The sequence below is a fragment of the Canis aureus genome, chromosome 37 (assembly GCF_053574225.1).
Source record: "Canis aureus isolate CA01 chromosome 37, VMU_Caureus_v.1.0, whole genome shotgun sequence".
In the NCBI taxonomy this organism is placed as follows: domain Eukaryota; kingdom Metazoa; phylum Chordata; class Mammalia; order Carnivora; family Canidae; genus Canis; species Canis aureus.
This window is the reverse complement of record NC_135647.1, coordinates 24,466,442-24,487,743: the sequence shown is the minus strand read 5'-3', so window position 1 is coordinate 24,487,743 and position 21,302 is coordinate 24,466,442. Positions and strand designations below refer to the sequence as shown.

At 46.8% G+C, this 21,302-nt stretch overlaps 2 protein-coding genes across 4 annotated transcripts in view; one reads left to right on the top strand and one right to left on the bottom strand.

The window, feature by feature from the left end:
* Positions 1–21,302, bottom strand: part of GMDS (GDP-mannose 4,6-dehydratase) — a 575,871-nt gene that overhangs the window by 115,677 nt on the left and 438,892 nt on the right. The window lies entirely within an intron of this gene.
* LOC144306491 (uncharacterized) lies at positions 6,028–12,717 on the top strand. 2 transcript variants are annotated; one of them, XM_077885888.1, is made up of 4 exons: positions 6,028–9,016; positions 9,161–11,165; positions 12,113–12,261; positions 12,373–12,717. In XM_077885888.1, the coding sequence occupies exons 1-2, from the start codon at positions 8,945–8,947 to the stop codon at positions 9,764–9,766; spliced, it is 678 nt and encodes a 225-aa protein (XP_077742014.1). In that variant the 5' UTR covers positions 6,028–8,944; the 3' UTR covers positions 9,767–11,165; positions 12,113–12,261; positions 12,373–12,717. The 2 variants fall into 2 exon arrangements, with proteins under 2 accessions (XP_077742014.1, XP_077742013.1); XM_077885887.1 differs by having other exon boundaries at positions 12,113–12,717.

The following is a 21,302-nucleotide window of genomic DNA, read 5'->3' as shown; positions in this document are numbered from 1 at the left end:
TGGGGGTAGTGTCTTCCAGTGATTATTAATACTATGTGAACAAGGCTGGGTATGTGCAGAAGAGTCCCCGGAGGAGGCCCAGGAAAGCACATCGAGGGCAGCCCGTGGCTGCGTTTCAACCTCTCTCGCAGCCCTCTGTTCCCTGCCCCGGACACGGCCGCCCTCCTTTCTCAGCACTTCGTCGGCAAGTGCGGCTCACAGAACAGTCCGTCCATCCCAGGCTGCCCTAGTGCTACCTGGCAGTTATTGCTTCCTTTCTGCCCCTCCCTCCAGATCACAATCTGCGTCGCCTCTCAGCTCGGAGGCTACACCACAGATGGCAAAACTGGTTCCTCCTCCAGTGGTGGCTCCCTGCCACTCTGCAGCACAGAAGCGGGCGTCTGTAAACAGAGTCTGCATTCCTATGTCATATCATTTTGTGGCCGTTTAGGATCGAAAAGGAACTTGAGCAAAATCTACAGCTTGTGTGTATGTTTGGCATAACATGTTCTGAGTGCACACGGAATTATTTTATTGATGTGACCATATAAATAATATGCAAAACGACTTTAGTGAAAATTCCACATACAAATAAACCCACTTGTCTCATGCTGCTTAAGAAGCCACCCTAAAACCTAGGGGCTTAAACTTCTTTATTGCTTGGGAGTCTGTGAGCTAGAAACTTAGGAGGGCTCGGGGCAGATGACTCATCTCTGCTCCCTGTGGTCGAGGGGATCTGACCCGCTTCCCTCACAGGTCTAGGTCCTTGGCACTAAATGTACCTCAGTTCTCCTTCATGTGTCCCCCAAACCTGGGGTCTCTCATCATCTTGCCCAAGTTTTTTTGCAAAGCAAAAGCTGCAAGGCCTCATGAGGCCTTGGCCTGGAAGTGACCCAGAGTCACTTCCTCTACATACCCCTGGTTACCCCGTAAACCCAAATTTTAGCAAAAGGGAAACATATCTCCCCCTTGATGAGAATGGCAGAGTCGCAGTGCAAAAGGTCCTGTCTAATGGGAGGCATTATTGTAGGCATCCCTAGAAAAAAATCTACTTGCAAAGGGCTATCTTGTGAAGACAGTAACATAAGCTGATTGTTTCAATACAGTAATGAAATGACCATGTTTGCCTTTAATATAAGCATTATTGCTTCAGCCTGTAGTTTCTGCATAGAGCTCCGTCTATCTTGAACACGGTGCGGTGTTAGGTTTCTGAGAGGGCAACAGTAACTCACAGACTAACACCTGGAATATGGAAACTCACTTTCAGGTCACTGCAATTTAACAAATGCTCTAACTTGGCCCTAACATCATTACTGTCACAATATACTTCCCAGAAGTGGTTGTTTCCTGGAGCGTGCCCAGCCACCTACCTCACCCAGGTGTTTCCAATTACCTGTTCCCACTCGCATACCCAGGTAAGCCATCCTAGAATTAGTTCCTGGCTCAGCAGGAACAATATAAAAGCTGTGGGCGCGCAGCCGGAAGTTACTCTATACTCATGACCACCTGACTGTCCATCTCCCTACTCGTGCTTTCTGGCCTGAACACATCCTTGGGAAGCCAGCTCTGACTCTTCTGTGACCTTATCCCTCAAGCCTGCCCACCACCTGGTCCTGTGCCTTGGTCTGACTCTGACCTTTGGAATCCAACTCCTGGGCTGGTTCTGGGCTCCCTGAGTAACAGGTCCTAGCGTCGCTATACCTCTCTCAGTTCCAGGTTTGATAATCACTGTTGCCAGTAAATAAAGACGATACACGCGCCCTATTATGTGCATTAGGGAGATGGAGATGGGACACTACCAGCTTAGTCTAAAGCAATGCTGCCCGATAGAAATACAATGTAAGCCACATGTTGAATTCAAAAATTTCTGTTAGCCACACTCCAAAAGTAAAAAGGCAAAACTAATTTTCAGGTTTCATTTAGCCCAATATATACAATATGTGATCATTTCAACACAAAATATCAAGATATTCTAAATTATTTTTCTGTGTGCTAAGTCATTGAGGTCCAGCACGTATCTCGCATTTATTTGCTGCATCTCAGTTCAGACTGGGCATGTTGGGTGTGCTCAGTGAGCACATGCAGCGGGGTGACCACCTGCAGATCAGAGGCCAGGCCCGGAGTCGGTCGGCCTTGTGTAGGGAGGGAGGGTCCAGGTACTGCGTGATGCTCGCCCTAAGTCTGTTTGCTCCAGCTGCCACAGCTTCTGGAAGGGCTTCATGGAGGCCCCCCCATCTCGGCAGCAGAGCTGTAGGAATAATCCTCCTCTCCTCCCCCCTTTGTAACTGTCTCCACCTCTTGACTTTCCCTGCAGTGATTTCATCAGTGGTATCAACTAGGAGACAGCCTGAAAAGCAGTGTGACCAGCTCCTAATTTATGAGCACCTATATTTGAATGTTTGCCTTGAACCCATACAAACGGGCAACAATACCACCTCTCTGGGTATTCAGCCTACCTGGGGAGCAAGTACCTAGAGAGCCCCTTACAGGTATGTGGAAAGGCAACGTTGAAGAGGAGAGGCAGGAACTCCTGAATTTTAGGGTGCATTACAATCACCTGAAAGGCCCGAACACAGGTTGCTGGCTTCTTCCAGCCCAGTTTCTCATTCACTAGGCCTGAGGTGGGGCCTGAGATGTGCATTTCTGAGAAGTTCCAGGGCTAAGCTGAGCCCACTGTCTGGGGACCACACTGAGAACCACTGCTTTTGGGTGGAGCTCAAATTTGGAATCAGATCCTCCTGTGTTCAAACACCGGCTCCAGGACTTAACCTGGTAACTTCTGGCAGGTTCTCTAATCTTCCAGTTCCTCAGAACAATAATAATAGTACTTACTTCATACGGTTGTTCTTAGGATTAAATAGGTCAATATAGGTAAAGTGCCTGGAACAGTGCCTGGGATATAGTGAGTGTTTAAAGACTATTAGGTATCATGATGATGATGGTGACAACGATAATTACGTAGCCTGCGAGGGTTATTGGTGCCTGGGAGGATCTAGTTTCTCTCCATGATCAAATTTTTGCACCCATATATGGCATGGGGAGGGAGGACTGAAAGGGTGGAGTGAACTTAATCCTGATTCTATTAGTCAGAGCCACAGAATTTTATAGCTGGAAGGGGCCTCAGAGATGTTCTCATCCAATTCAATTCATTTTAGAGGTGAAGCAACTGAAACCAGGGAGATTACGTGACTTAAAGTCACATACTTGGTTAGTAGAGCTGGGAGTAGACCCTTGATTCCCCTTCTAGCGTTCTTTTTACTGCATTAGATGAACACGCATCTTCATGTAAAAATTCAATTAGAAATGGTTGTTAGGAATAGCTGCACGGACGGCTGTGGGCTAGCCTGGGGACCCAGTTGGTATTCATGGAAAATGTGGGTGCGGGTGCCAGGTGCCGGGCGCTCTGCTACAGTCTGACAGTATCTCAGGGGAGGATAAACAAGGCGGATGCTACGCTTGGCTTATGGACCGCCAACATGTATATACGAAGAGTGTCTTAAAGTTCAACATTTGATTTAAGGAAGAACTCCTGAGACATAAACCCCAGCAGTACCCAGATGACAGTAGGTGTGGACGCGTTCTAAAACCTTTCTCCCAGGCGTGACTATCCTTATCCACAGCTCTTGCTGAGGGCGCGGGTCAGGAAGCAATGGGTAAGCCAGGTGGCCTGGGTCTAGACGGACTCTCCTCCCCACTCCCTTATCATGGATGCAGACCTGACGTCTTCTGGGCCAGTGAGAGCCTCCAAAGAGTCCAGCAGGAGACCCAGAGACTGAATGGGTGGTAGCGCACTGAGCATGGGTGCTGCACCACTGGGTCAGCCAGTGCCGCTGAGGCCAAGGGATGTCCTGCGGGAGACGCCGAGCCAAGCACAGACGCGTGTTTGGGTGGAGGAGTGAGAAAAGACAGACTACAAGGCTGGGGGGCAGTGAGTGGGGAGACGCACAGACAAACTGGAAAGCAGACTTCACCTCCCAGTTCCTGTCAAGTACCCCGATACTCTTACGATAAATCTCTTTTTCCTTGGATTTCTCTGAGTTGGCTTCTGCTTCTCGTGCCAATGAACTGAGATGATGACAGCTGCAGATGGAACAGGACTCTCGGAACTTTGCTGAGTCTGAGTGTGTGGGACCCACCACGTCCCAGGCTCTGTACTCGGTGCGAAGAGGCAGTTCCAGAGGCGACAGGGCACCCCTGGGGGCAGGCCTCCGAATCCACGCAGAAGGCTGCCAGGGGCCAACAGCAGCCCCAGCGACGTAAGGCCAGTGAGACAGATGCCAGCAGGAAAGGAGGCACGGGAGCGCAAGGGAGGAGTCGGAGGGTTCAGAGGACTCCTCGCCTGAGTCGTAATCCCAGCGAGCACACACGCTCACTGCCCGGGCCTGGGCTCCTCTGGAGACGGCCGGCTAGGACGCACAGACCATCTTTCCAACTGGGAGGCAGTGTCTCATTGAACCTGGGCATGTAAACTCATTTCAAACGTGTTTCTCCACAACGTCCTCCTTCACAAAAATCAGGATTTCAAATTGAAAGTCACTCTCTCAACACTCTTAAAACTACACTTGAATGGATTTGGATTTCATCATTATGCCCTTAATTCTGGGTTGCTAAATACAAGAAGATCCCAACATAAAGAGTGCTGTTCTTTTGGGAGGTCAAAGTGCCCTTATTGACTTGATCTTATCCATGAGCAGAACGCTTCTGTAATCATAATTATTTCCTAGATGCTGACTCTGTAATGTCCTTTACTGAATGAGATGAAAAGGGAAGCGTTTTATTTAAGACATTTACTGTAGCAGCAATATTGGAGCCTGGTGATAGGGGAAGAAAGAAACTCCACTATATATAAAAAGCAATAATTTAGGGACAACTTTCCCTCCAAAAAGAGTCCCTCCATACTACTGAAAATTGAACAAAAAGCCCCTTTGTGTTCTCCAAATAAAAAAAAAAATCAAGAGTGCTCCTAAAAGTTCAATTATTTTGAAAACACATAGATGGTGACAGGAGATTTTTGGAGGGAGCATTTATAAATCCAGGTGAAATCTAGAAAAACAAGCCTTTAATACATTAAGTTAACATTTTCCAAATATTTAACTTATCAGGTATTTGGAAATTCTAAAATGTTCAAGAAATATTTCTAAAAATCTTTAGTGAAGCTCACCTCAAATTACCAGACTCTGGAGGATAAACATTTATTTTTGGTGACTAAAATTTCCAGGAGTCTGACGAGTATCAGTGACTGCTCGAGATCCGTTATTAATATTAACAATAAAAAATTGTCCATTACTACGCAACTCCATAAGTAATGTCATTTAGCAAACGCTAAAGGTCAAGAGCTGAGGAGCAAGAGATCTTCTCTGTTACTATAACACAACATTTTTCACATTCACTTCATATGAATGAACAATGTCTTCATTGTTTTCCTGAACACTAATTTAGTGTTGTATTTTTTTGCTTGTGTCAATGAGTGTCAAAATATTGTTCTTTAAATACATGAAAGTATTTGCATAGAGCTTTATTACTGATCTTCAGATGTTAGCCAGGGGCAAAACACAACAGAGACGCTCCAGTTGGGAAATCTCACTACCCATGAAAAGCAAGAGTCTAACAATATTCTGCTTTTCTGCCAATTTTTTTTCCTCCCAAGTACACAATGGTTTATTTACCCCACAACTGGTGAGGTTGAAAGCAGCGTGGAGCCTGGGACAGCCCGACTTCCACTACAGGAGGCAGGGACTCCAGTTCCCTGAAAGTGAAACAGAAAGTCTACAAAAGGACACGAACCCCTGAAGAGGAAGCTCGGGGATCCTGGCGTGAATCACAACACGGTCTACACCGATGACAGAGAAAGCCAGAACCCCGGTGTCGCCCGACAATGAGTGGCGGGACCGGGCGGCCCTCCTCCCACCGGCCTTCCTGCAGCGCCCATCGCCGTCTGCGCCCACCCTGGTGCTGAGGGCAACCAGGGCCCGCTTCGGGGCTCCCGGGCACGAGGGCCTGTCCCGGTCGCAGCCCCCCCCCGCCCCCGGGCCCGACCCGGCGCCGGGACAGCTGAGCAAAGGCCACGCTCGCAGGCGAGCCGCCAGACAGGCCCTTCGAGTCAAGTGCCGGCTTGCAGACGCAGGAGCTCGCCGAGGAGACAACCGCCACAATGTGCTTATTGAGCACCGAGGGCTCCTGACGCAAGCCTTGGCTGGGGACCATCTGCGCCTCATCCCTTCAGTCTCCAGCTTTCAGAGCAAGAGAGCACTTGGGGAGCGGCCCCTACGAGAGACAGACGCTAACTCCACCGTCGGACCTCCCCCGGGAGCTGTGCAGCGCCTGGGTCCTCCAGCCGAGCGTGCTAGACGCCTCACCCGCACGGGCCTGTGCGCCCCTCCAGGGAACGTGACAGGGGCTCCGTCTCGTTGCACCTACTGAGAGTACAACGGTGTTTAGAAGCCCTCGACCTGATACCACTTCGAAACGAGATCTTTGTCTTCTCTGAGACGCTAGGTAATGTCGGTAGCTGTTTTGCAAGCAGCGCCCTCGATGCAAGGAGCAGCTGCTGAACGTGGATCCAAGAAGCTGGTAACTTCAAGCGCTAAGGTGTCCGCAGGCGGAATGTTCAGTGTGCCTTGACTGCTCTGGAAGATAGGCAAATCCGCAGCTCCCATTTCTACTAAAGTCTTTCTAAGATCATAGAAGGACAAACGCAAGTGGGTGAGGGTGACCAGTGCTGTCAGAGCTTCAGGCCATATTCTAAGACGTTGCCCACCGTGGGCCATCGGGTCATCCACGGATGTGACACTAAAATAAGGAGTCCTTTCCTGTTAGGCCAGCTCCAACATTCAGGGTGTGTCTTCTGGAATAAATCCTCTTGAACAAAATTTAAAAAGAACAAATTTAGTGCAAAGTCCAGGGAGAGGACCATGTAGTAGTAAGTGGGCTGAAGAATCAGCGAATTAAGTCTTTAAGAAAGACAATCAGTAAAGCAATTCTCCAAGGGCACGGAGATAAATTCCCAGTGTCTCCCCACAAGTAAACCAGCTGCCAAGTGATAAATCCTCTAGTCCCAGGGCACTATCCTCACTATCTGCTTAGGCCTCCAGAAGCATGTGTCCACAGACATTAAAGGGTTTGGTCAGGGAGAGAATGTACATGCTTGGCTGTCGTGACAGTTACACAATTGTTCCTGCCTTTCTTTTTCCTTTCAAATAGATTGCCTATGTGTGACGGACTCCAGAACAAACAGGGACGGGGGGAAAAAAATCAAGCATTGTATTTCTATCAGTGAAACGGACTGCAGGTTTACCCGGGAGGGAACATCCCAGCCATCCTGCTGGCCGGATGACCCATAAAGCAATGAGAACCAGTTTCTCAGTTTGCATGACTCACTCTTGTCTCCAACTCAATATCAGATTGGTTTAAAACTTTGCTGGCACCATTGAGAAAAAAGGACAAGTTACTGGATGTTTGCTAGTAATGGTTAATGCCCACCCCGCCCCGCCTGGGGGGCACAGATGTCCCGTCCGGTTGGAGGAAAGCAGCACCACCTGCTGAAACTCCCGTCCACTGTAGCTGAGAACAGCCGTTCCTCCCCAGCACCCCACCTGCCAGTCCGGAGGGTCGTGGGAGAACAGAACCGGGCATCACAGAACCGCCTGCTTCTCAGCGGATTCAGCTCCTCATGGAGCCACTAGAGGTGGAGGTTAAGACCGAAGGAGCCAAGGAAAGAAAAGTATTTTCTGTTATTTTTTTATTTTTTATTTTTTTTAATGATCTTATTCCCAGCAGTAAACAGTGCTGCGATCTTAGGAGCTTTTCCTATGAGCACCTGGGTACTTTCATACAAGATAGGAGACAATTCTTTAGAACTGGGGCTGTGGTGTGAGACTGAATACCAAACACACCCTGGAAATGAAGCCCTGGAGCTGGATGTGGGAGCTGAGAGAATCGCAGAGATGAAGGCTGTATGTTTATTCGCCTTTGCAAATGAACTGTTTTTACAGGAAAATAGGCAGTCATAAGGACAGTCTTAATATTATGTAGTGAAAAGAACTCGGACAGAAGTCCTAAGACTCTGGGCTTGTCACTTGAGGTCAGCCACTTATTTCACTCTTGATTTTCTTACACAGGTTACGGGGTTTTGGGTATCCCATTAGATAATCTATTGAAAGCACTTTGTGATCTACTGAATGTTATTGCTGTTACAAACGATAATATTATTGGAGAAAATTCCTGGGTTAATGCCTAAGAGATCAGTGTTCCATAACGATCACTGAGATATGATGTGATAATTCCATTGACTGTTATTATACTTAAAACACAGCATTTTTCAGTGAACTAATTCTTTAAAAAAAATGTGTTTCAGAACAGAATCTGGGGTTTCAACATTTCCATTCTTAAGAATTTCTGATTCCTTGCCCAAAATAGGTCAGTTATATTCAAGTTCTGAAAGAGCACAAAAATCCTGGCCACTTGTATATTTGTCTTATATGCGGGTTTCTGCTATTTCAGGAAAGTAGATCTGTATTATACATACAGGTAGATGTTTTAGAGGGGCTTCAAGTATTTTTTTTTCGGAATAGTTAGCTTCATTGATTGTTGTTGGGTAGTGTTCTTTTGTTCAAGTGTTCCTAAGCAGTACACAGTTGTTGACAGAGGTTTTTTTCCAATATGATTCTCAATGGAGAAGAGAAACCCATTAGTAGAGCCTGAATGGAGGAGTGATCAGAAGACTGAAATAAATGAAATCTTTAAAGGAACAAAATAAGACCTTTTAAAAGGGATCAGTTAACTGGAGATAGTGCTTTCTGGAACTGGGTTCTAACTTAAGCATAATAACAGCTCTAATGCCACCTTTTATTTAACATCATTTCCCTAATTATCTTGGTCTAAGTGTTTCCAAACTTCATGGTTTATTTTGGCCTCGGGAGCGGCTACCTCGGCGGGCTGTCTTCCCCAAGCAGGGGATGGTGGCAACATGAAGGTTAGGGGAAACGCGACCCTGAACAGGCAGCAGGAAGGCCGTGGCCTGGGAGGCTGCTGCGGACAGGTAAGGGGCCGCGGGGGGCAATGACCCGCAGGAGGAGGAGCGGGCCCACGGAAAGCCTCCGCGCCCCTCCTTCTGGTGGGGATCCTCAGGTGAGCTCCCTCCGTTCCTTACAAACGGCAGTCGCTTCCTGGTCTGATTTCACAGATGGGGAAACTGAGCCTCGCTGGGGGGCGCGGGTCACGCGGTGGCAGGAGCAGGAACAGAAGGCAGGTGTCCGGGGCCCGGGCCAGTTTCCCATGCAACGCACCTCGTCCAGATGCAGCCGCGGCCGGGTCAGGTTTGCAGGGCCCGGGGCGCACGGCTCGGCCTGGCGGGGGGCCACAGCCCGTCCCTGACCCCATCCCTGGCACGTCCCTGTCCCCGTCCCCATCCCATCCCCATCCCGTCCCCGTCCCTGGCCCATCCCCACCCCGTCCCCAGCCCTGTCCCATCCCCATCCCCACACCAGCTCTGCACTGGGGACCTGGGCCCAAGCTGGGGGCAGCCATGGGAGCGCCCCGGGCAGGGGATCGGCGGCCCTGCGTGGGTCCCCAGCGCCTTGACACCTTTGAGTCGGTGAATCATCATCATCATCATCATCATCATCATCATCATCATCATCAGAACAGAGACACTGGGACGGGGGAGGCGCAGCAGGTGCAAGCTGACCCCGGGGCCTCGGACAGCACTGCCCGGCTTCCGGAGACCAGGAACCTGTCCCCGCGGGCCCCGGCCGCGACAGGCCAAGCCTTGCGGGCCCGCAGCCCCTGAGGCCACCGTGCCGGGAGCAAAGGAGCCTGCTGAGAACAGTGCAGAAACGGGCACACTTCTCTGCCAGCATTTATCACGCACGTGGTCAGGAGGAAGCGCCCGGCGGACGGGCCATCTACTTGGAAGGCCGGCTCGGGTCCTGCGGGGCGCGGGCCAGGCCCCGGTCGGCGGCTCCTTACAGGGGTCGCGGATCTGAGATGCTAAACACTGGGAGTCACATTAAAAAAATGAAAACAACAAAACCCTCTCAAATTTTAACTGTCAGCTTCAACAGTGCGACGTGTCACCGGGACCAAGGGCGCCCCAGAGAGGAGGGCCGAGCGCCCCGGGGCGGCGGGTGCTCCCGGAGGGAGGGATCTGAGCCCAGGGCTCTCCTGGCACATCCACCGCAGGGCGCACAGGGCGCACCGGACTTCATTCGGTTTATCAGAAAACACGGCTCTCCCGGAAAACAGACTGAAGCTATCGCTCCTTGGTTAGTTGTTTACAATCTAGATGCCACATTTAAGAAATGTTTTCCTACTTTTCTGAAATTCTTCCTATAGGGAATATAAACCACAAAGAGAATACAGTTTTAAAACCGGAACGTACTTTCCAAGCCCCCTTCGCCCCAAATTTCATTAAATGCACAAGAGAAAACCCCCCTTTGTAAAACAGCTAATATGATTACGGAATAATCAGTTGCAGAGGCCGTGCGGTGCGTAGCGACCACCGCCACCCCGGGCCAGAGCGCGCTCGGCAGGAACCAGGGAACTCCGCGTTTGGAAAGTAAAAATACCAGCTTATCTAAAGTACATTTGGGGTTAAGAAAAAAAGGGGAAAAAAGGCAAGAGGACGCGCCAAGCAGAACTCCGCGGCCTGCAGCGCGGCCCGGGCACCTTTCGGAGCGGCTCCCCGCGAGGGCCCGGCTGCCACCTCCCTGGGGCCCGACGCCCCGACGGCCCTGGAGCCAGGCCCGAGGGGCTGAGAGAGACGTCAAGCAAGTGCTGAAAAGGTGCCTCGAGGATCTGCCAGCGGAGTCTGGGCGAGTTTCTCTGCAGATTCTCTGGGGGCTGCTGCTTTCCAATTTCTCAGGAATGTTTAATTCTCCTCATCCCTTCCCCGAATCCCTCTCTGGAGAGGTCAGGGAAGCCTGTGACATCCCCGGAGGGCACTGCCTGACTAAATTAGCATGAGATAACTCTGGACTCTCTTCCAAACATGAAAATACAAGGGAGAGAATTTCATTAAAAGCAGAAGACTAGGTGATCCAAGTTAATCCCCGCCCTAAGCCGCTGTAGACATGCTCAGTGTTTGTGTTCGACTCTCCTCTCTGCGACAGGGTTCACCGGCTCCACTGCCAGCGACGTGAAGGGCCCAACCTGACCTCAGCTGACCAAATCTCTGTTGCATAATAAAGGTAAAATGTGGGTTTGCTGGTGTTGAAATGCGTATTTAGCCTGTTTGTGTGTTACTATATGAAGCAGTGAGATCCCAAGGCCAAAAATAAACAGTTTGGTACTTCGGTCTTTAAATATCTTTTAAATTAGGAAACAGGAAGCTTTAATAGGTAACATGAGTCATTAACCATATGTAGGTGTGTAAACATGGGAATATCTAATGTCAATTCAGTAAGGCCTTATAATGTCATAGGGACATGCTTTCTATTATATCCACAAATATTTGAAAGAACACATTGTAAATATTTAGAATGACGGTACAATTAATAAGATCTGTTCAAAAAGTGCAAGGGCAACCATTTTATCATTTGCTCTAAAATATTTAATTAGAAGAACAGCTCTAAAAAGAGGTATCAGTGCAGCCCGTTTATGAAATAGGACCAACACATGATCCAAGAATTCAGACTTGGATGCACATCCCAGAGCTCTTCTGCTTCAACCAGGGAAGTACGACGTTTACGGATTCTTTGATGAATAAGTGTTTCTTGTTTGCTACTACACCGTAACGTATATTGTTTTGCTTTGATTTAAAAAATCTTTCGTGTCTTTTGAATATCCACAGTTTATTCATCTGTTGACATTTTGCAGACTAAAAGTTACGCCGTGCGCTTGAAAACACTCTGTGCGTGCCCTCGTAGACATTTTTAACTTTGGATTCCTTTTCATAGCCCTTGACCACTGTAAGAGATACAGAGAGATAATATTGCCCTGGATGAGGGACAATGGCCTACTTTGTCGGATTATACTACTTTCTACTACAGACAGCAAAGTACTCAGTGATAAAAATTGTTTGCTAGTCTCTTATAGTTTGCATTAGGTTATCTGCCGATGTAACTCTTCCCAGGAAAGTCCTCTATTTTGAGGACTAATGATTCTGTGTAACATGCCCCTAATTACTTCACTACAGCCTCACAACAATGACTGACGCCAACTGAATACGTAGCGGATGATGGCCAATCCATCCTACATTTATGGAGACAGAAGGCACTCTACCCTCAAGAAGCACCCACGGCAACAGAAGATATGTAATGTCTTCCGAGAAAATAAAGATCTCGGGTATCAAAAGTTGGGTTAGGAAACTCTCTCAAAGCTGAGGGGGAGGGGGCATTTCGTTATTTCCTCTTTTTTTTTTTTTTTCTTTTTAAGCCTGTGTTTATCACTTCTCAGCTGAAATATAAGCCACATTCAGACCGAAGCAATGCACATATGAATACAGGAAACGGTGATGGAATGGACTGGCGTCCTCCCTGCCCTTTTTTAAATCTACCATGGGCATTTTCAGGATGGCTGGTGTGACTCAGTGAAATCTGTGGCCATAGAACTGTGCTGTTAATTAGGAAATGGGAAGACTGAAGCCCAAGCTTCAACCTTGCTAGTTTTAAGCTCTAACAAACCAAAATCAATTAACTCAGACATAAAATGTTGACAGCCTTTAAGTCACACAGAGGTTAAATCTAACTTTCTGGTGATTTTGATGTTTTGTTACGAATGCTGAATAAAATCTTAAGAGATTTTGTGGCTATCTGTTTAATTTTTTAAAGCAGTAATTATTAACATGACTCATTATGTGGGTCATGGAATCCTCCGAGAACCGAAAAATAAGATGAATTCCTTCTTCACTGAAAAACTTGCATCTGTGTGAGCCCACGCATGGGCACGTTTTTGCCTGAGCTTTTAGGAGATTCACATATATTCCCTAAAGACCATCTCTGGACCCTGGGTTAGAAAACACTACAATTTCCACTGATCCTTTGCTCATAAAGGTCAGGTTTTAGGCACTGCACTGCGAGCTGTGTGGGAGATCAAGAAATACAGTGTATAGTCCTTGCTGCGGAGAAGAGGACCATGAAGTAGATACAGGTGAAGCTGTAGACACTGTCAATACAACTGCTTGAAAGCATTCCTAGGATGGCAGTTTCCTCGTTTGTGATCTGGAGTCCTGTGACAGTGACCCCCAGCACTGGGAGGGAGACAAAAGGAGTGAACAGTGCTTTCTTTGTAAGTGGCAAACCACTGTGCAAATGTTAGTTGTTGGTTTTATGAAGTCAAACTTGCCTTCCTGTTCTGAAAGCCAACCACTGAGTAGTAAAGCAAAAACCACTACCAGGAAAGTAGAAGTGAAAAGGAGGAGAATTAATCAGAAGCATCCATAATGGTCTTCTTAATGAGGGCAGAAGGTCATTCGGCAGAAAGCATCCAATCAACTGTTTTGAAAGGATTTTTTGAAATGATGATTCTTTAGGGGCACCTGGGTGGCTCAGTGAGTTAGGTGTCTGCCTTCGGCTCAGGTCAGGATCCCGGAGTCCAGGGATCAAGCCCCACATTGGGCTCCCTGCTCAGCAGGGAGTCTCCTTCTCCCTCACCCCTCTTGTGCTCTCTCTCGCTCTCTCTCGCTCTCCAAGGCTTTTAAAAAATAGAATAAGATGATGATTCTTTTAAAAAAATAAAGCTGCCAACATAATAAATAAAGAAGCATCTGCCAGGCTGTGTACAGCAGCAAAGGGCTCTGACTTACTTAATGCATTCTTCATTTGGTCCATAGACGCATAAATAAAATCAGCTAAAATTAAATAAATATTATAAGTAAAAGATATATAAGATATACTCACTTTTGAAATTCACTTATTTCTCATACATTATATGCTAACACACCTGTGCCTCCTCTGGCACTCAAACATTGTATTCTTCTGAAGCTAACATAGCTAAGCTTGAAAATATGATTAACCTGGGGCGTGTCAGCTGCAGGACAGTCAGACAAACCATATTCACTTTCAACTGAAGCCCGCTGAGGATGGCTTTGATGGTGGCTTCTTGTGTCTTCCCTTTCTCTTAGGACACAGTGAGAAACCATGAGGAAAGCCTGGGCATTGGACAGACCCTACGTGGAATCCCAGCTCTGTTACTTAATGTCTAGGAGGCTGGGCAAGTCACTGCAACTGTAAAAGAAGAGTAACAGTGCCTCTTGTGAGGGCTTCAAAAAAAGTAAATTGGAAAATGAATGTAAAGTGTCTATAACAATGGCCGGTACATAGTAATAGGTCAATAAAATGGTTGCTACCATTAATTACCCAGTTCCAATCCCACAGTTTTAGAGCACTACATGTTTCCTAAAACACCCGGCTCCCAGGGGCGCCCCCCCGAGAGCAACAAACTTAGAACTAAATAAGCACGTGTTATTGTTTCACTCTTATCCCTGAGAAAACCATGGATGAGATCAGTTAATTGATTTGCAAAGTCCCACAGTGGTAGAAGTAAGAAGTGGTCCAGTCGAAAACTGACGGTTTTATAACATCAGATATGTCCAGCCAGGAGAACATCCTTTGTTACCAGCATCTATGGGTACAGCGGGGGTAGTTGAGCCCAGCTCTATTCATATCATAAATATTCAACAGAAGGAAAAAGAGAGGAGCTCTCTGGGACGTGTGAACAAATAATATGGAGACGATCAGTCTCAAGAGAAACTTAAGAGTGTAGGAAAGACAAGGGAGATGAGGCAAAGAGGTTTTTGCTGGCTTCTAAGAGCAACAGCAAGAACAGCCGTGCAAGCAGAAACCTGCACTTATTGAGGTTTACATTTGGACAGACTAGGAGAATGATATTTATGACAACAGCACAAGAGTGCGTCAAGGTACACACTGCCCTTTTGTAATCTCCAGAAGCTCATGCTATTTTCACTTAACTGCTACAAGGAAAATAAAGCAGGAGACCAAAATCAAAACCCAATGTGCACTCTCTGTCTTTTAAATTCCTGAGGATGGGGCAAGGAAGGAATATGCTAAGGAAAAAGAGAAACGTGTTCTTAATGATTGAGAAGCACTTTTACAGTTCATCCCTGAACAACGCATGGGATGGGGATGCTGACCAACCATCCAGGTGAAAATCGGCATGGAGCTCTGGACTCCCGGAAAACGTAACTACGCATGGCCTGCTGTCGAGCAGAAGCCTTGCTGGTAACACATAGAGTGAACATATACTCCCTATGCCACCTACATTCTACACTGTATTCCTGCAACAGAGTAAGCTACAGATGTTAGGAAAAGCACAAGGAAAATACATTTACAGCATGGTACTACAGCGAAGAAAGTTTGTGTGTGAGTGGACCCACACAGTCCAAGTCCGTGCTGCTCGAGGGTCAACAGTACTTACTTGCACCAAGCCATTACACAAAAGGGTTCTGGGTGTCCCAGGACCCACTAATCAGAGCTGTACAAATGAAAAGAGAGGGCTGCCACTGGGACGGGCACGTGTGGCGTCTAGAGGAAAATCTGAGTGTACGTGGGTAACAGAAGAGAGCAATCCACTTTGAAAGAGGCCGGCTATCAGCTAAGAACTAGCGGTAAGCAGTTCCAACTGCTACTGGATGGCCTGGCCCAGTTCTCAATTAGTAATGTCCACCTAACATGCGAGTTCTACGCGGTCACTTCCTCTTGAGACAACGTGGAGAAGAAACTCTATTGAAGTAGTCGTATCTTTTTCCAAGAATGAGTTAATCAGACTGTAGTCTCCTTGGAAAGAATAGAGGAGATTTTAACATAAAAGGGTTCAGCTTGTTTTAAAAAAAATATCAAATCCATTAACAGTTTATGAGTATCTTTGAGTTCAAATATTTACTATTGGGTCAAAAGTTCAAATCGCTATACATGATACATTTTTGAAAAAACACATTAGTTGAATTTTGGACTAGTAGTTCAAACTTAAAGCACAGAGATGACTTTAACTATTTAAAATCAATATTGGAATAACATATAAAAATTAAAGAAAGTCGTGAACGAAGGCCATGACCATTGTTTTCTCTTGCAAAATTCCCAAAGAGTAGTGAATATGCTGGCGACAAGGCCTTATAAATAAATGAATTAAAAACATAAGAATTCTAGTTCCCTCTCCTCTCCTCTTAGCTACACTGTTAATATAAATATAGCTGCAGAATAAAGGATAGTATATTATCTGGTGTGGAGAGATATACTGTCTTCTTAATTCACTTGTGCCTCATCACTCCTGTGTCACAGGGTTTAGCCTCCCCCTCTTGTGGAAATAACATCCTTGTACAGCATCTATCATGCGGTCTTTCTGCATACATGGAGGATACACAGAGTAATGAGTTGATATGAGATATGGAGTAGATCCCATAAGTAAGAGAGGCAGGCTCTCGGATGAATTACGAGGGTTATTCCTTCACAGCTGCAGATAGTTTTCATATTTTGTAAAACAAAACATGATGCAATCTCTCACTAGGCTATTAAAGTGGATTAGGGCCCATCAGCATCCCCAAATGATGACTGTGCGTAAATGTGCAGACACAGACAAACACGGGCATAAACACATACTCCGTCCTGTCTCACCAAAAATCTAGGAAAGATGTTTCAAGCTATGGCTCACATTGAAAACACATGTGTGCAAGTTATACTTCGGAAAAGCGTGGTAACTCGCGTCAGGGTAGAAGTTACTTGACCCAGACTGAAAAAGGAATAGCTTCCAAAGTTTTATTTTGTGCTTATAAACAAATTTTCATATTTAATTACTGCAGTAATCCTTACCAGCTACTCTGATTGAATCATGCATTTTATAATGTTAGAGTATCACAAGACCTTAGATGACCTTAGATTAAGAAAAGGGAACTGAGTTTCAGAGAGTTGAAGGTGGAGCCAGAACAGACTAAGGAAAAATTTCTTTCGGACCCGGCACATAATTAATTGACCATTCCAGCGGCAAGGGGCAGGGGAGGGTACTGGGGATTTCCAAGGTGAGGCCACTTGACAGCCTCTTGTCCTTGGCCTCCTCCAAAGGAAGAGATCTGTTAGAGGAAACTAGTTAATTGAAGTCCATAACGTCTAATGTGATTATTAAAAATAAATAAATAAAACGACACAGGGATCCAAAAGCAAAAATACCGAGTCTTCGAGAGAAGAGCTGAATTCTGCTAGCAAGCTGATGCCCCAGCTGGAAGTAAGGAGTTTTATGGGCAACTGCAGTAAGACCCATGGCTCATCTTTGTGTCTTCATTTTCTTCGGTCTCAACAATGGTCTCATGTCTACCCGTATAGACTTCGGAGATTTTTGAAAGGCCAAGACTACATAAATGTTAATTATGACAATCACTACCACTCCATGGTGTGGCTGCTAGCTCAAAAGGCATCTTTGTGTGCAACAGGAAAAGGTGCTTTTTCCTTTTACTCAGTGGAAAACTTTAATTACAATAAAATGTGGATTGTTACAATATGAAGCTCTACTGCAACCTGCTGGAAAATTATCCTAATGAGTATGCAGATCAAAGCTGTCTATAAGAATAGCACACATGATGGACTTGAACCTACCATACTTTGAAGCTTCCCTGAGCTAATGTTTGGCAGGGCCTAAACACATCCCGTCTTTGAAGCCTGCGTGTAGAGAGAAATTCACTGACCGACCTGATGCCCTGCTCCAGAAATCAGGGATGGGGGGAGGCGGAGCCTTGCCAACTATCCGCCCTATTGCTCTGAAGTGAGATGAAGGGGACTGGACCATTTTTTTTTCCCTCTCTAGAAACTTATGTTGCTTACAACTCAAAATATTTTTCTCTAAAATACAGAGAAATTATCCTATAATTTTTTAATTTTATTATTATTATTATTTTTAAAGATTTTATTTATTTATTCATGAAAGACACACAGAGAGAGAGGCAGAGACACAGGCAGAGGGAGAAGCAGGCTCCATGCAGGGAGCCCGACATGGGACTAGATCCCGGGTCTCCAGGATCATGCCCTGGGCCGAAGGCGACGCTAAACCGCTGGGCCACCTGGGCTGCCCACTATAATTTTTTTTTAAAGTGAACGATAGGAGGTTGTTTCTATGTGTTGGGTATTTTTTTCATCAGATTTTCTAAAATGAATGTTTATTCTCCTCTGTCTTTATAATGAATAGTTTGTTTTTAAGAAATAAAAGAATAGTTTGTTTTTAAGAATAAAAAAATAGGACCCAGGAGGTTTGGGGGGTTTTATGGCCACTATTCTACTGAGGAATATAGCGCATGTTTTGTCACCTGGCCCCCCTTTGCTGAGTGTGGATAGGCACTTGCGTTGCTACAATCCTGGAACCGCATGGGCAGCTGGTAAATCTGCTAGGTTCAGGGAGTCAGTACCTCCATCAGTCCATGCCCTGAAAACCATGCATAATCTGGAATTGACAACACAACATGGTTAAGAAGATACTGACTTTTCTTAACCAGTCATGGGAGGACAGAGAATAAATACCATTTCTCTATTTCCTTTGAGTCATGGGAGAGCTATTGCCTTCCTTTTAAACTGATTATGCTAAACTACATAGATTTCCATTTAAATCTAAGGTATTTCTGTTGTTACAAAGCCTTACATCCCACACAGCATTTGAGGAATCTTAGATCCTTGACACTCAAAGAATAATCGTGGATTAGCAGCAACTGGCATCACCTGCGAGTCAAACATAAGGAATCTCAGTTTCTACCCCAGACTTCCTGGATCAAAATCCACATTTAACCAAATCCCCGAAGCATGCTTTAGCTCTTTTCTATCTGGGCACTCAACTGCCTACCCCCAGAACCTGTTAACACAGGAAATGATCAAATATAAGGGTGAAGATTGACACTCTTCTCCATCAACATCTGCAAAGTCATGGGGGACATGGCCCAAGGCTCATCAACCAAGGAAGCAACAACATGGAACATTTGTAGGTGGCCATCTGACAAAGGGTCACAGATGATAGGTGTCAGTCATTCACTAGTGTGAAAACAAATGGTTTAGACCCAAATTCTAGTCACCTCTTACTCTGGATAATCTGGCATAATAATAATAAAGCCCATGATGGACACCTTCCATGTGCCGGTCACCATACAGGCACTTCACATATGCCCCGAGGCTCGCAGTGCCAGCTAATAGTTTGTGTCGCTCCCATTTGATGGCAGAAGAAATGGAGATTGGATGCATTATTGTGCGAACATCATACACCTCGTCATTAGCCTGGGAATTTGTCTACTGTCTGCCCGCTTCAAAGGCAATGCTCTTTCCACTACTCTACACTGCAGCCTTGAAGTTCATGGGAAACACGTGAAACTTAAACAAAATTTTTTGATGTGGCAATTCTAATAAGTCAGGTTTGCATTTCTAAGTTCAAATGTACAGCTGAAGGCTGAGTCATCTTGTTCTGTGAAATTTAAAAATATATATACACACACACGTACAAGTACACCTCTGCACACATACACGTGTGTACACAGACATGCACAGAGACACACGCACATATATGCCTGTAAATATACACACACGTCTGCTCCACCTGGGAGACCCTGCTCCGCGAGTGCGTGTTACACCGTCAGTCTTACGAGAGTTTGCTACCATCAGAGTCCTGTAGTACTTCTAGGAAAGAGGGGAACGTTGTGCAAGTCTCTGCTCCTGAAATGCAGTAATACACACTCAGCAGCCATGTGTGGAGGAAAGAGAGGAGCTCAGCTAGATGTTCTCTGGACAAAATTCACACTTGTAGAACACGTTTTCTTTGGTGGGTGAAGAAGGGACAGCAAGAAGGTATAAAATGCCTTCCTCGTTTTAAAACGCAAACTGTTCTCTTCAGACTACTCACTGTGAATAATGAACCAGGGAATTAAAAGCTTTAAACCTGTTAAAGAAGCAATATTAAGTTTGGAATAAATATAGCTGAAATAATCCAGGCAGTTTTATGACCTTACACCCCAAATAAAGGTGAAATGCTGAATTCTTTCCCTAGAAATAGTGGTAAACACAGCTAACAGATGGAAGAGCTGAATGGAAATTTCAATAAAGAAGGCCACAAAGAAGCATTTGTAAGCTCAGGGGTGCATGCTTTAAAAAAAGACGCTGAAAAATGGAACTTTGTTTTATTTTGATAGAGTGCCAAAACAGTACTGCATTCCTTAAAGAGCTGAATAAAGGATCGAGTTAGACTGGCCTTCTCAACACCTCTCGAAAAGCCCCCTTGGGTCTCATTTTGCTGGGATGACTATTTATATGACAGGTAAGGGAATAATTTTGCTGGATTCAGTTACACTTGGGCCCCTGTGACCCCTGGGTCAAAAGAGCAAAGGCAAAAGTGACAATGTAGATAATTGCCTGTTTAGGATAATGGAATACTGATTGAAGTCAATGATTATAACACCTGAAAGATAAATGAGCTGATGTTAAAGGTTCAGTGGAGATAGCAGACAAGTGGAACAGCAGGCACGCAGGAGGGGCGGCCCCGAGCTGTGGAATTCCAGGGGAGGGGCCGGTTTCCTGACCTGGAACCTCTGGCAGCCTGGAGAGTTCCAGCATCCGAGATGGGCCAGTTGGTGAAACACGCCGTCCAACGGAGGGGAGCCCGGAGCCCCAGACCGCGGGATTAGAGTAACATTGGTGGACGTGGCCCTCCAGGAGTTCTCACTGTGGCCTCTGGAGGCCGAGATTCGCCCCAAATCCATTATTTCTGTCTGTCACTGGAGGGAACTTTCCCTTCCTGCCAGCCAGGAAAGAGCCTGCTGACGTCCGCAGGTCAGACCTCCAAGCCCAGCACGGCGGCGGCGGCTGAGTGGGGGGCCAGCGGTCCTGCTCCACTGGCACGACCTGGCCCCTCCGCTTCTCTCCCTCCCTCCCACCCTCTCTCTCTCCCTTTCTTTTCCTGAGAATGTTTGTCTGCCCCCCTCCCCCCGCAGGGCTCCTCCATCACCTTGCAGAGGCTGGCCCACCCTCTGGGCTCTTCCCGGGACCAGGCCTGTCCAGGGGCTCAAGCAACAAACAGAACCAAAGAGCAAAAACACTCCACTCCTTTTCCACCCCAGGCCAGAGCAGGGTGGCCACAGGCCAGGTGCCCCTGCAGGCGGGCCGGGGGCTCGGGGTTCAGGGGACCCGGGGGTGTCTGGGGCTCAGAGGTCCGGGGTGTTTGGGGGGCCAGGTTTCTGGGGGCTCTGGGGGGGTCCCAGGGTCTGGGGTCCAGGGGGCCTTCACTGGCAGGTCTGCCTTGCGGTCGACGCCGGTAGCTCCTCCGTCACAGAGTCTAGACGCCGCCTGGCGGGAGACCTCAGAGATGGGGCTCTCCTTCCCCTCAGGCCCAGGGCTGTCCCCCGACCCGGCCCTGACGAC

Coding starts and splice junctions, on each gene's coding strand:
- LOC144306491 (XM_077885888.1), top strand. CDS start 8,945: ATGAAGGTTAGGGGAAACGCGACCCTGAACAGGCAGCAGGAAGGCCGT. Junction 9,017..9,160: donor TGGGAGGCTGCTGCGGACAG/GTAAGGGGCCGC, acceptor CTGATTTCACAG/ATGGGGAAACTGAGCCTCGC.